Raw genomic sequence first — 14,990 nt, 5'->3', positions numbered from 1 at the left:
CTTACTTGGGGAAAGGTCTTTCTTTCCTTATTTATTCATAAGGTAATTTAATTGATTTGGCCAGAACAATCTCGGCATGAAAATTGGCTCTGTATAAAAGAAAAATAATTATTGTACTGTAAAGAAAAGATTTGCTGCATATATAACGGATGTTCAGAAAATTCAGCATATTTCAGATATCTTTTGAAAGATGAAGGAAGATTTCTTATTCTAAAAATGACTCTTAATAGTAGGTTACTATCATAGCATTGTCAACTTCATCATTAATGCATCAGATTTAAATGTAAAATTAATTCTGCTCCAGAACATCAACTGGTATAATTTGTGTTACTTTATGAATTTGTTATTCATCCATATCTTGATTTATGTAACTGGATAACTAAAGTTGAAGATATGTTAAAGATCCTTCACAACTTGTATATTCCTCCTCAAGCTTTCCATTCTCCAACAAGAAAATTTAAGCCTAATATAATATAATTTAGTTTAGTTTAGTTTAGAGATATAGCATGGGAATAGGTCCTTCAGCCCCCTGAGTCCACGCCAACCAACGATCACCCTTATACTAGTTCTATCCTACAGGAACAAATTATAGAAGCTGATTAATCTACAAACCTGCACCTTTGGAATGGGGGAGGAAACCGGAGCACCCGGTGAATACCCACGCGGCCACAGGGTGTACATACAAACTCCACACAAACAGCACCTGAGGGCAGGACTGAACCCAGGCCTATCGCGCTGTAAGGCAGCCTTCCTACCGCTGTACCACTGTATCGCCCAGTTGTTTACTTTGTTTTAGTTTAGTTTAGAGAAACAGTGCAGAAACAGGCCCATTGGTCAACCGAGTCCCCGCCGACCAGCAATCCACGCACACTAACGCTATCCGACACATACTGGGGACAATTTGCAACTTTACCAAGCCAATTAGCCTACAAACCTTAACATCTTTGGAATGTGGGAGGAAACCGGAGCACCCGGCGAAAACCCACGCAGTTAGAGGAAGTATTTAGAAAGTACACACACAGCTCCTGAGGTCAGGATTGAACCCAGGTCTTTAGAGGTGTCAGGCAGCCACTCTACTGTGTGTCACTGTGCCGCACAATAGTCAAGATAAATCAATTACATTATAATGCCTAATGAATGAACGGCACCCAATTGTAAAAGACAATTTTGTTTATTTTATTTGTGTAACAGGATCTCTGTGAGACAGTGTTCCTGACGTGGCCTCAGAATTATTCAAGGCATATTTCATCCCCTGCTAATAATACAAGTCTACTCGTCGTTCCTCAAAATGTCACTGGGCTTCCTTGGTCTCCAAATGTCAACAAACTGCTCAGGTGGCCTCCTGTGAGCTCAATGCATCTCCACGTATCGACCACGGCACAGTCTTGCACTAACGCCTGTCAGGAACACGGACTCATTTGTGAGCCAACATTCTTCCAGTTTATCAACAACAAACTCGTCTTTGAGCGGTAAGATACTTCATTCATTCACAAAGGTTGGCGTTTTATATATTTCTATTAAGAAGCATGCAGCCAATTTAACTCCAAACCTTTCGGTAATTAGTTCTTGAATTTAAAAGAAAATAGATGTAAATCAAAAATACCCACAGGTTGTTTGATGGTTTAGTTTAGTTTATTATTGTCACCTGAAAAGTTTTTTTGTTGTGTGCTGTACAGTCGATGAAAAGGGGTCTGAAGAATGGTTTCGGCCCGAAACGTTGCCTATTTCCTTCGCTCCATAGATGCTGCCTCACCCGCTGAGTTTCTCCAGCATTTTTGTCTACCTTCGATTTTCCAGTATCTGCAGTTGAACATGATTAAAATCAAACTATCCACTGTGTATAGACAAATATAAACACTATATTTGTATCATTAGGTTTTGTTTACAATGATCAAAGGCCTAAAGGACTGAAATTGGATTCCCAATTTGGGCTGATTTATTTCATTTCTGTCATGGTGATATTGTTGGTGATCAGGTTACTGTTATGACATATGCAGGAAGAATTAGAATTTGAAAATCATAATAAAATGCATATACATGAAGACTAAATAAAAACAGAAAATGTTGCAAACACTCAGCAGGTTAACACTACTGGGAGAAGTGAAGCAGAGTTAAGGGCCTGTCCCACTTAGGCAATTTTTTAGGCGACTGCCGGCGACTAAGCTGTCGCCACACGGTCGCCAGGGTGTAGCCTGTACGGTCGTAAGTAGCCTCCTCAGTCGCCCAAAGAGTCGTAGCGTTTTTCTGGTTGCCGCTGGATTTTGAAATGTTCAAAAGCTTTTGCCGACAGTCGGCAACCATGGGCTTGTCGTAGCTTGTCTTCTCCTGACAAAGGTGCTGTCGTAGGTTGTCGCCAGGATGACGTAGGTTGTCGCCGGTGCTGACTTGGGTGAATTCCATAGGCGACTACCTACGTCAACCTACGTCAACCGGTGACAGGTACTGGCGATTGAGTTATCTTCAATTGGTTTCAGCTGTCGCCGATAGGCTCGTAGGTTGTCGCCTGTGTGGTCATAGGTTGTCATAGGTTGTTGTAGGTGTGGTTGTAGGTAGATGTCCTAATGGGTTGTCCGTAGCTTGCCGTCGACTAGGTGGTAGGTTGTTGTAGTTATTGTCGTAGACATTGTCGCAGGGGGGTCCAGTCGCCGGTTTATCGGCGACCTGCTACGACTATGACAGTCGCCGGCAGTCGCCCAAAAAATCGCCTAAGTGTCGACAGATCCATTAATGTTTCAGGTTGAAGACCCTTTGACAGCACTAGGAAGGAGACAAAAAAAGCTTGGACACCACAGAACTGCAGATGCTGGAATCTTGAGCAAAACACACAAGTAATTCAGCGGGTCAGGCAGCATCCATGGAGGGAATAGACAGAGGAAGTGTCAGAGATTATGGGGAGAAGGCAGGAGAATGGGGTTATGAGGGAGAGATAGATCAGAGATAGATTGAATGGCGGAATAAACTTGATGAGCCAAATGACCTAATTCTACATCTATCCCTTATGGCCTTAAGATGTTTTGTGTCGGGACCCATCTTCAGACAATATAGCTTATATAGTTCCCTGAAGGTGGAATCTCATGTAGATAGGGTGGTAAAGAAAGCTTTTGGTGTGCTGGCCTTTATAAATCAGAGCATTGAGTATAGAAGTTGGGATGTAATGTTAAAATTGTACAAGGCATTGGTGAAGCCAATTCTGGAGTATGGTGTACAATTTTGGTCGCCAAATTATAGGAAAGATGTCAACAAAATAGAGAGAGTACAGAGGAGATTTACTAGAATGTTGCCTGGGTTTCAGCAACTAAGTTACAGAGAAAGGTTGAACGTTAGGTCTTTATTCTTTGAAGCGCAGAAGGTTAAGGAGGGACTTGATAGAGGTGTTTAAAATGATGAGAGGGATAGACAGAGTTGACATGGATAAGCTTTTTCCATTGAGAGTAGGGAAGATTCAAACAAGAGGACATGATTTGAGAATTAAGGGACAGAAGTTTAGGGGTAACATGAGGGGGAACTTCTTTACTCAGAGAGTGGTAGCTGTGTGGAATGAGCTTCCAGTGGAAGTGGTGGAGGCAGGTGCGATTTTATCATTTAAAAATAAATTGGATAGGTATATGGATGGGAAAGGAATGGAGGGTTATGGTCTGAGTGCAGGTAGATGGGACTAGGGGAGAATAAGTGTTCGGCACGGACTAGAAGGGCCGAGATGGCCTGTTTCCGTGCTGTAATTGTTATATGGTTATATGGTTATATAACATGGCTGTATATTGATCTAAAAATATATAGATGTTCATGCCATGGCTATATTAGAACACAAGCAAATGAACTTGGGAAATGTGGAATTTGCTCGTTGTTGCAAATAATAAAAGGTTGCTTAGGGCATTGTGGGGGAATAAAAATTCTAGTAAAGTAAAGGCGAACCATTTCCTGACAATTATTAAGTAATAAATTAGGTCCGGTGTCTGGAGAATTAAGTCTATGAGACCAGACTCCAAACCACATGGGACACACTGCCAAGGCCAAGGAAGATGAGAGAATGGTGTGTAACTGAATGGATTTGTGGCACAATTTAGATCGGTGGTATAATTACCAGATGCTTCGTGCCCTGACCAGCCCTCTGAATGTGAGTAGTATGAAGAACATAGAACATATCACAGTACTTTATGGGAACTGACCCTTCGGCCCACAATGTCCATGCCGAACATGATGCCGACCATCTCTTATCTGCCTGCACATGGAACATAGAAACATAGAGACAGAACATAGATGCATCTTAGCATAAAAATACATCCAAAAGAATCTGAATGTCGATAAATATAAATTTAGACTTTTGGATGCATATACAAATAGATTTATAAATTAACATATAGAGTAAAATTGTCAATGTTAATTATGTGTCATTTAGCAAATTTCAATGTGCAACATCATTTTATGGATAATTAGTCAGAGTACAAGGCAGAATTTCTTGATAGATATTATCTTAGCGACTATTCTAACGGACTGCCATTCTACAAATAGAGTCATAGAGCTGAACAGCACAGAAACAGGCCCTTCAGCCCATCTTGTCCAGGCTGACCAACTTGGCATATAGGCTCTAGTTCCATTTGCCTGCATTTAGCTCTTCCAATCCATAAATCTGTCCAGATAGGCTGGTAAAGTTACATTGTGTAAATAATATGTATTTCCTTCAGATACAAACATGTATTTCCCGCACGGTGGCGCAGCATTAGAGTTGCTGCCTTACAATGCCAGAGGTCTGGGTTCGATCCTGCTACAGGTGCTATCGGTACAGAGTTTGCACGTTTTCCCTGTGACTGCGTGGGTTTTCTCAGGGTACTCCAGTTTCGGTCCACATCCCAAAGACGTGCAGGTTTGATGTTAATTGGCTTCTGTAAATTGTCCCTAGTATGTAGGATAGAACATTTTAAGGTAAGTGGGTAAAGATTTATTAGGAATCTGAGGGGTAACCTTTTTACACAAAAGGAACTGGATGTATGAAACAAGCTGCCAGAGGAGGTAGTTGAGGTAGATACTATCATAACGTTTAAGAGACATTTGGACAGGTACATGGATAGAATCGGTTTAGTGAGATATGGACCAAGTACAGGCAAGTGGGACTACTGTAGATGGGACATGTTGACCAAAGGGCCTGTTTCCGTGCTATATGACTCTGTATCTAGTGTATGGGTGATCACTGGTTGGCGTGGACTAGGGCTGAAGGGCCTGTTTTCATGCTGTATCTCTAAATTAAAGTAAAAGAAACACTGTCTTTTTATCTTAGAATCATCGAGATTTATGCCTCTTTAGAAAGATATTCAACACTCATAGAGTCATAGAGCGATATACTGTATGGAAACAGGCCCTTTGGCCCAACTCGCCCACACTGGCAAACAATGTCCCAGCTACACTAGTCTTGCTTACCTGCACTTAGTCCGTATCCCTCCAGACCTGTCATATCCATGTATCTGTCTAACTGTTTCTTAAACAATGGGATAGTCACTGCCTCCTCTGGCAACTTGTTCCATACACCCACCACCCTTTGTTTGAAAAAGTTACCCCTCGGTTTCCTATTAAATCTTTTCCCCTTCACCTTAAACCTATGTCCTCTGGTCCTCGATTCCCCTACTCTGGGCATCAACCCGATCTATTCCTCTCATGATTTTGTATACCTCTACAAGATCTCCCCCCACCCTCCTGCGCTCCATGGAATAGAGACCCAACCTGCTCAACCCCTCCCTGGAGCTCACACCCTCTAGTCCTGGCAACATCCTCGTAAAAAATTTCTGAACCCTTTCAAATTGACAATATCTTTCTTACAACACGGTGCCCAGAATTGAACACAATATTCTAAATGCGGTCTCACCAACGTTTTATACAACTGCAACATGGCCTCCCAACTTCTATACTCAATACTCTGACTGATGAAGGCCAAAGTGCCAAAAGCCTTTTTGACCACCTTATCTACCTGCGACTCGGCTTTCAAGGAACCATACACCTGTACTCCTAGATCCCACTGCTCTACAACACTACCCAGAGGCCTGCCATGTACTGTGTAGGTCCTGCCCTTGTTCGACACCCCAAAATGTAACACCTCACACTTCTCTGTATTAAATTCCATCAACCATTCCTCTGCCCAGATCCAGATCGATCCAGATCCTGCTGCAATCGTTCACAACCATCTTCACTATCTGCAAAACCACTAACCTTTGTATCATCAGCAAACTTGCTAATCTGGCCCTATATGGTCTCATCGAATTCAAGAAAGAGAGATGTTTAGATTTATATTATTTCTAGCTTGAAGACAAGCATAAATTGCTTGTTACACTCAGTAGATCAGTTGGCATCTGTGGAGAATAAAACAGAGATAATGTTTCAGGTTAAAGACCCTTCACCAAAACCCGTGCGTACATCGGGAGAACATACAAACTCCGTAGAGACAGCACTCATAGTCAGGATCGAACCCGGGTCTCTGGTGTTGTAAGGCAGCAACACTCACTTTAAATTAAAACAAGCTTCTTTTAAGGTGAAATCATTTTTGAAATGAATCGCCATGACCGTCATTATAAATAAAACTTGTACTTTATAGATTTCAGTTCGTCTGCGACAGCATTGAATCTGAAGCGAACCATCTCTATCCCGCCTTTGAGGAAATAGCTCAAGACTGTTACCTTCAGAAGCAGGTCCTGCTGTTCAGCTGCGCAGGTCACCATCCGAAATATAGGCGGTTCTGTCCCTGCAGAGACTTCCGTAAGGAACAAGTAGCACTCTGCAAAGGGTGTTTGTGAGGATTGAATACGAAGACTGTGCAAAAAGTAAGTTTGGTGCAGAAGTTCACCAAATCATCCACAAAACACAAAGAACTCCCCATGAAGGCATTTCTCCGTCATCAAAAGAAACTTAAAGTGACTTAAGAAAATCTACAAGGATGCCAATACACAGATGGATTTGTTGTGAGAAAGGCTGCCTGAACAGACAATATCCAAGCTGTGAATAATTTGGCAATGTCTTTATTACGTGTTTGCTCATGTTGCATGCAAATGAGAAGTCCATGTGAACATTTTTAACCTACATTTCTTTATGATTAAATAACATTTCAGACCATACCTTTGCTCATCAATGAGTCAAACTAGAAATCTGGATCAAGAACCAACAATTCTCAAATTTGTTGATGAATCCTTTCATGAAATGTTCTGTATTTCTACTCAAATGATTGTTACATTTGTTACCAGTGCAATAATTTAGGATGTCATGAGATCAAGGATGATGTTTTATGTTTTTAGATTTGGCACAGAAATTCTACATATTGCTCAAGTAGTCAGTTAATACAACGTTATTTCATGCTATCAGTCTTTTGTCAGGGAAGTGATTTGATACAGCATTCTAAATATTCTAAATTCCAATCCTTACGAAGTTTACTATGTTTTGTTTTCAGAGTTTCTGACCAGATTAGTGTCAAACAAATTACATTGCATAACTACCCACTTCTATTACTTATTCTGGCAATATTTAAGCGGAGACACAAGGAACTGCAGATGCTGGAATCTTAGGCAAAATACAAAGTGCTGGAGGAAATAAGTGTGCCAGGCAACATCTGTGGAGGGAATGGACAGGCGACATTTTGTTGAGTTTAGTTTAGAGATACAACGCAGGAAAAGGCCAACGAGTTTGAGCCGACCAGTGACTAGCACTATCCCACACACTAGGGACAATTTACAATCGTTACCGAACCTAATTAACCTGCAATCCTGTACATCCCTGGAGTGTGGGAGGAAACAGGAACAAGTGGGGAAAACCAACGCAGGTCACAGGGAAGAATGTACAAACTCCATACAGACAGCACCCGTAGTCAGGATCGAACCTGTGACTCTGGCTCTGTAAAGCAGCAATTCAGCCGCTGCACCACCGCTCTGCCAACATTTTGGATTGGGATCCGATCTATATAAGGTTCCTGACCCGAAACGTCGTTGTTCCATTTCCTCCACAGATGCTGCCTGACCTGCTGCCATCCTCCAACACTTTGTGCTTTCCTCTGTGCTCAGAGGGAGAAGATTTTGAAATAAATTATCGCAATTGGTACTTTAAAATGAATTTACATTAACATTATCTGTATCATGTTTTTTCACCGAAAACTCCATTAAATGTGAAATAAATATAAGAGCATATAGAGATGGACAAATAGTTATTGCTAAGATATTTTAGATGCTATATAGCCCTTAAAGAATGGGTACTCACATACGGCTCAAGGAAAGTGTATCTTTGTACCGCATTGAAATAGTTTGTTGTGACAGTGCTGAGAAGATCTCTATAATCTTGAAATAATGCTGTTAAATAACGTGTACTGTACAAACGATCTTTTTAAAATTCCAAGCTCAGCTATAATATTAACTATAATCATCCATTTTGCCTCCAGTGAACCAGTAAAGGACTTCCATACAAATTATATGTATTATTCCCTCACCTCATTTTAAGACCTGCAATTTCAATTTGTTCTTCTCAAGGGAAATCCCTCTGATTGTGAAGTTACATTCAGCTAATTTGGGAAATGGGAATAACAATATTTAACACCACTCGTGTTTTAATCAAATTAGCAGATGTTAAAAGTTAATTTGATGGAAGCATTTTATTTAAATTGAACACAAGTGAATAAATATTTGAGTTTTAAGAATTATATTACACCCTTGTCAGGGACAGGGCTGTGAAATATTGCTTTTAACCAAGCATTAACTTTGCTGAAGAGCAAATGAGCAATCATTTTGTAAATCGACTGAAATATTGCTCTTGTTCTGGAGGGATGAAATGAACTGCATCTTTGAAAAAAATAAATAAGTAGACAACACAGCCCACTCAATGTAAAGGAAGGAACTGCAGATGCTGGTTTGCACTGACGATACTGGTTTACACTGTCAGTCTGAAGATGGGTTCCAACCCAAAACGTCCACTCAGTCTGAAGAAGGGTTCTGAATCAAAAAGTTACCTTCTCTACAGATACTGCCTGACCCGCTGAGTTACTCCAGCATTTTGCATCAATCCTCTCAATGTAAATCATACAATTGGCTGGGAAAGATATGTTCAGATTTAATATGTAGAAATGGTTAAAGTTTAGTTTAGTTTAGAGATACAGCAGGGAAACAAGCCCACCGAGTCCACGTCGACCAGCGAACCTACAAACTCTGCACGTCTTTAGGACATGAGAGGAAACTGGAGCACCTGGAGAAAGCCCATGCAGTCACAGGACGAATGTGCAAATTTCATACAGACAGCACCTGTAGTCAGGATCGAACCCGTATCTCTGGCGCTATAAGGCAGCAACTCAACTACTGCGCCACTATGCCGTTAAAATTAGCCTGAAGAAGAATGAATCTGCTTCGATTGTGGTGAGGAATATGTGGTGATGCTATATTGCAATGCTGTTGCCCTTACATCGAGCACAATTGTACTGAATATTGTAAATACCCTTATCCTTGTTAATTCATTCGCACAAGTCGTCATCAATTCATTTTCAAACCAACGTACTGGATAAAGGTGAAGCAGAACAGAATCTGTGTGGCAGCAGATTTTATATTTAATATCTTTAATGAACCAGGTGTAACAATAAGATAAATTAGATGTTGAGCTATATTACATTAAATAGCGAATAAAGCAGAGCAAGTGATGCTCCATTGTTGCTGCCACACACGCTCAGTTTCTCCAGCAATTTTGTCTACCAAGTGATGCTGACACTGTGCCCTGTTTTCTACCTGACAATAATTGGCTGACCACAGACACAAATCTATCCCATTGGGAATGCACCAAGTTTAGTTCCAATGTGTTAGCTGGTGAATGGGATCAGAGGATTGAAAAGAAGGGATGGGTCCAGTCAATATCAGTTTATCAATATCAATTTTATTCGTAAACGTTGCACATAAAGTGCAAGTGAAATGAATTTGTCAGCAGCGGTGCAATGATAAAGAACACACACACAAACACAATAAAGATTTAACACAAACATCTACCACAGTATTCATCACTGTGGTGGAAGGCACACAATTTGGCCAGTCCTCCTCCATTTTCCCCCGTGGTCGGGACCCCAACCCTCCGCAGCCGTCGCTGCGGGCGTCCAGATGTACAGACAGGTAAAAGTCCAGGTAAGTCCAGAATCGGCTCATCCCCACCGGAGACCGCGGCTTCAGGTTGGTGTAGGCCGCAGGCCGGCGGTCGAAGATTTAAAGTCCCCGCAGCCAGAAGCACCGCAGACTGCAGGTCCCCGGCGAGGGACCCCGCTCCTGATGGTACGGCCACGCCCTGCCCGCGGTAGAAGTTGGCCGCGGGCCGGCAGTCGTAGTCGGAGCTTCTTCCTCTCCCGGGTCCCCAACTAGGGATCCCAGGCTGCGGACGTCTCGCCAGCTGGAGTCTTTGATTATGTTGGTTTCTTTTCAGGGGCTGCGTGAAGTGTAGATAGTTCATAACTTCATGTCATAGCAGCAGAATGAGGCCATTCATCCCATAAAGTCTACTCTGCAATTCATTCATGGCTGATCTAGCTTTCCCTCTGAACCCCATTCGCCTGCCTTCTCCCTAAACCCTTGACATCCTTACTAATCAAGAATCTTTCAATCTCCACCTTAAATGTACCCAATGATCTGGCCTCCACAGCCGTCTGTGGCAATGAATTCCACAGATTCACCACCCTCTGACTAAAGAAATTCCTCCTCATCTCCTTTCTAAATGTTCATTCTTTTATTCTGAGGCTATGGCCTCTGGTCCTAGACTCTCCCACTAGTGGAAGCATCCTCTCCGCATCTATCCAGGCCTTTCACTATTCAGTAAGTTTCAATGAGGTCTACCCTCATCCTTCTAATGATGGAGTCAGCAGTGGGGACTCTGGTCTGTGTGATGGACTGGGCTACATCCACAATTCCCTGCGTGAAGTGTAGATGGAGTCTGTTCCGTGTGATGGACTGGGCCACATCAACAACAGACATTGAGAAGACCTCTTTTGTCAAATAAATGGTTGATATTTTGAAACATATTTCTTGCTTCATAAAAGATCCAAATGAATGTCATAATGAAATGATTGTAAGTATGTGTCCATAAATGAATGACCTTAGCAAATAGAAATTATTCCCTTTTAGTAGATTACAATATTCCTGTTTGAATACTTGGTGCCCTGTTAGTTGGGTTATGACCAGGCCTTTATGTACATGTTATGACCAGGCCTTTATGTACATGTACAGAGGAGGAGGAGCCATCTTGAGGAACGGCTCCCCCACAGCTGTCCGTTTTAATTCGGTTTTTTAAAAAGTTTTTAATGAGTCCTGTTTAGTGATGTTTGGAGAAATGGACTTTTTAATGTGGGGGGTAGGGGGCAATTTTACTTCTAGGCCCCTACCTGGTCGGTGAGGCAGCTCTTTCTCCAGGCTGCCCGTCAACCCGTCCTCGTGGCCTACCAGCGGGCTTGGAGCGCCGTTTCCTGGCGGGGACTGCCCAGCACCTCGGCTTCGGTGGCGGCACAGCGCTGGAGCGCCATCGTGGAACGGAGCGGGCGATGCCTTGCCTGGGTCGCCGCGCTGGATCGACGCGCTGGAGCTCCGGTGAGCTGGACCGCCGTGTTCAACACCTCCGGGCTGCGGGTCTGCGGAGCAGAGCGGAGCGGGCGGCGCCGATTTCAACATCGGGAGCCTGGGAGCTCCAAACCGGCGCAGCCTTGTCGGTTTCGGAAGCCGCGGTCTCCAGCTAGAAAGCAGCCGTTCCAGGTGGCCCAGCCGCTGAGAGGACTCTCCCGACGCCGGGGCAAGACCACCCGGTGAGAACGGCCAGGAACATCGGGCCTCCGTAGAGGCAATTGCGGTGGCCTCAATGGGCCTGACTTTGGGGTGAAATTGGGGTGGGGACTGGACATTGTGCCTTCCCCCACAGTGATTTGTGGGGGATGATTTTTTTGTCTGTAAGGTAATCCTGTTAGTCTTTGTCCAAGATGGCTGCCATGAAGGGAGAGTGGACGCTGGCGCGCTTTAGCTGCCGCTGCTCTCTCTTCACATTGTGTTTTTGATTTTTTGTTTTTGGACTGAATTCTGTTTTTAATTTGTGTTTCTGTGATGTCTTTATTATTTATTTTCTGATTATATGTTTATATTCCTGTTAACCTATGTAAGGTGTCCTTGAGATGTCTGAAAGGCGCCCAATAAATAAAATTTATTGTTATTATTATTATTATTATTATGTGGATGCCCAATACCATAGTGGAATCTTCAATCAAGTTAACAATCTAAGCCAACGATGCATTAAGTAAACCTCCATTAAGTACATTGACATATAAAAACAAAGAACTGCAGATGCTGGTTTATCCCATAGATACAATACAATACAATACAATACAATACCTTTTATTTGTCATTTGAAACCTCACATGAGGTTCAAACGAAATTTGGTTTCTGCAGCCTATAGGAAAAGAACCAAGACACACACCAACACAATTCACACAAACATCCATCACAGCGAGTCTCCTCCTCACTGTGATGGAAGGCAAAGTCTTGTCTCTCCCCTACTCTCCATTTCCCTCCCGAAGTCGAGGTCAAAGCCCCCGGCGGGCGCTAGTAAGTCCGCGGCAATTTAAGGCCGCGCCGGGCGTTGTAAGACCCCGCTCCAGGTCACTCTGAACCCCGCAATTCGAGCGGGAGAAGTCGCCGTTGCCGGTGCCTCGCAAAGCGGTCTCCCAGCAGGGACCCGCGAGCTCCCGGTGTCACCATCCACCGGAGTCGGGTCGCAGCAGCGCGCCACCGCAGCTCTCCACAGCTCCGAAGCTGGCTGGATCCACTAAGGTAGGTCCGCAGCCCCACAGGCTCTGCAGCTCCGCAGCTCCACAGCTCCGCACAACATAGGCACAACATGCTGAAGTAACTCTGATGGGCAGGCAGAATCTCCAGCGAAAAAGGAGAGATGTCATTTCGGGTTAGGGCCCTTCTTCAGGCCTCTCTTTTCCAGTTTTCTTCCCCCACAATCAGTCTGAAGAAGGGACCCAACCTGACATGTTGCCTGTGCTTTCCCCCCACAGATGCTGTCTGACCCGCTGAGTTACTCCAGCACTTTATGTCTATCTTAAGTAAATTCACTGCCTATCTTTCTGTCTATCTATATTGCTGTATATTTACAAATGAGTGCAAAGCCATATTTGAAGTGCCCTTGCTGTTCACCAACAGAGACTTTCATAAACATATCTTTCAATGTGTGAGAGTCAGATTGCTCCTGCCAATTCACTACAGGTGCATGAATGTTCAGCAATGTATTATTGTTGAAATACTGCCTAGAATTTCCTTCCGCACCATGACACAGGAATTCAACCACTGTGTCCGTCTCCAAGCTGACCTCCATCATCATGGAGTCATAGAGCTGTAACAGAGTCATAGCAGGGAAACAGACCCTTCAGTCCACTTTCTCCATGTCGACCAAGTTGGTAAAGTGGCTAGTCCCATTTTCTTGCATTTGGCCCAGATCCCTCTAACCCCTTCATATCCATATATCTGCCCAAACGTCTTTTAAAAGTCTTAATTGTATCCACTTCCATAACTTCCACTTGAAGCTTATTCCAGATATGGACTACCTCTTGGGTGAAAAAGTTGCCCCTGAAGCCCGCCTTAAATCTCTGCTCTCGCACTTCATCAGTCCAATTCCTTCTCTCAATTCCCTCTCACTCTGCAACTCATTCTACCTCACATAGGCAGGGCAGGCGGCACCTGAGATCAGGATTGAACCAACTTGGTTGGCATGGACAAAGTGGGCCGAAGGGCCGATGTCCGTGCTCTACAACTCCATGACTCTAAGTCTTTCTAAAAGTCCTTATACATTTACTGTAATATCCTTGGCAATGCTTCCTGTTATTCCTTCAAGGAACTGAATAATTTGGTTTAGTTTTTTTTGAATTACAGCATGGAAACAGGCCCTTCAGCCCACCGGGTCTGCTCCGACCAACGAGTCCTGCACACTAGCACTAGCCTACACTCCAGGGGCAAGTTACAATTTTACCAAACTGATTAACCTGCAAACCTGTACGTCTTTGGAATGTGGGAAGAAACCGGAACACCCAGGGAAAATCCACACAGGTCACGGGGAGAACGTGCAAACTCCGTACAGACAGCACCCGTAGTCAGAATTGAATCCGGGTCTGTGGCGCTGTGAGGCAGTAACTCTACCACTGCGCCACCGTGCCACCCACTCATCATCTTCAGTTGGAAATTCACGTCGACTATTTTTTGTTACCTTCTCTGCCTTTAAATATTTTGTTCTCTCAACTTTCTCATGAAGATATCCCCACCCGCATGGAATTAATCGAGTGGATCCACAGTTCCCTGGTTTTGCTATCTTGGCACAATCGCCTTTTGCATTGAAACTTTATGTGAAAGTGGTTGTCTACTTCCTATGCAGTTTATATACAGACACTAGAAACTGCAGATGCTGGTTTACAACAAAAGACACAAAGTGCTGGAGTAACTCAGCGGGTCAGGCAGCATCTCCAGCACTTTGTGTCTTCCTCTGCAGTATATTTTATTACCAGCGATGCAGTCAACCTGGGCCCAGAGTTTAATAGAACAAAGAAGAGAAAATCAGAACCTTGGATATATCAGAATTGTATTTACAAGGAATTAATTACCTTCATGTGTTATTATGTATAGATATGGATTCATATGTTTCTACATCAATCCCTTTAATAAATAATTAAATATGTCAATACAAGTTTCTTGTGACTTTGCGATGAACAATCATGATGTTTCAAAACAAGTTTGCAATAAAGTTAGGCGACACCACCATCTATTGATCATTGCAGGTAACTACAAATAGCTTTTCTATTCCAAATGACAAACTTTTAGATTTAGATTACGTTTTTTTAGTTTAATTTAGTTTAGAGATACATAGAAACTTTAGCCCACATCGACTGTCAGTCACCCCCTCAGGCTAGTTCTATGTAATCCCACTTTCACATCCACTCCCTACACGTAAGGGGCAATTTAAAGAGGACAATTAACCTA

The 14,990-nt window shown here is 43.1% G+C and overlaps 1 protein-coding gene across 3 annotated transcripts in view; it reads left to right on the top strand.

The window, feature by feature from the left end:
• mgat5b (alpha-1,6-mannosylglycoprotein 6-beta-N-acetylglucosaminyltransferase B) overlaps nucleotides 1–7,568 on the top strand; it is a 669,403-nt gene extending 661,835 nt beyond the window's left edge. For all 3 annotated transcript variants that reach the window (XM_033044620.1, XM_033044619.1, XM_033044618.1), the window contains 2 exons: nucleotides 1,192–1,469; nucleotides 6,578–7,568. In XM_033044620.1, coding sequence (XP_032900511.1) covers nucleotides 1,192–1,469; nucleotides 6,578–6,776 — 477 coding nt within the window. In that variant the 3' untranslated portion in view covers nucleotides 6,777–7,568. The remainder of the gene's footprint in view (nucleotides 1–1,191; nucleotides 1,470–6,577) is intronic.
• Nucleotides 7,569–14,990: the final 7,422 nt, after the last annotated feature.

The sequence above is a fragment of the Amblyraja radiata genome, chromosome 26, assembly GCF_010909765.2.
Source record: "Amblyraja radiata isolate CabotCenter1 chromosome 26, sAmbRad1.1.pri, whole genome shotgun sequence".
Taxonomy (NCBI): domain Eukaryota; kingdom Metazoa; phylum Chordata; class Chondrichthyes; order Rajiformes; family Rajidae; genus Amblyraja; species Amblyraja radiata.
Note: the sequence above shows the minus strand (reverse complement) of the source record. Positions and strands in the feature narration are given on the sequence as shown.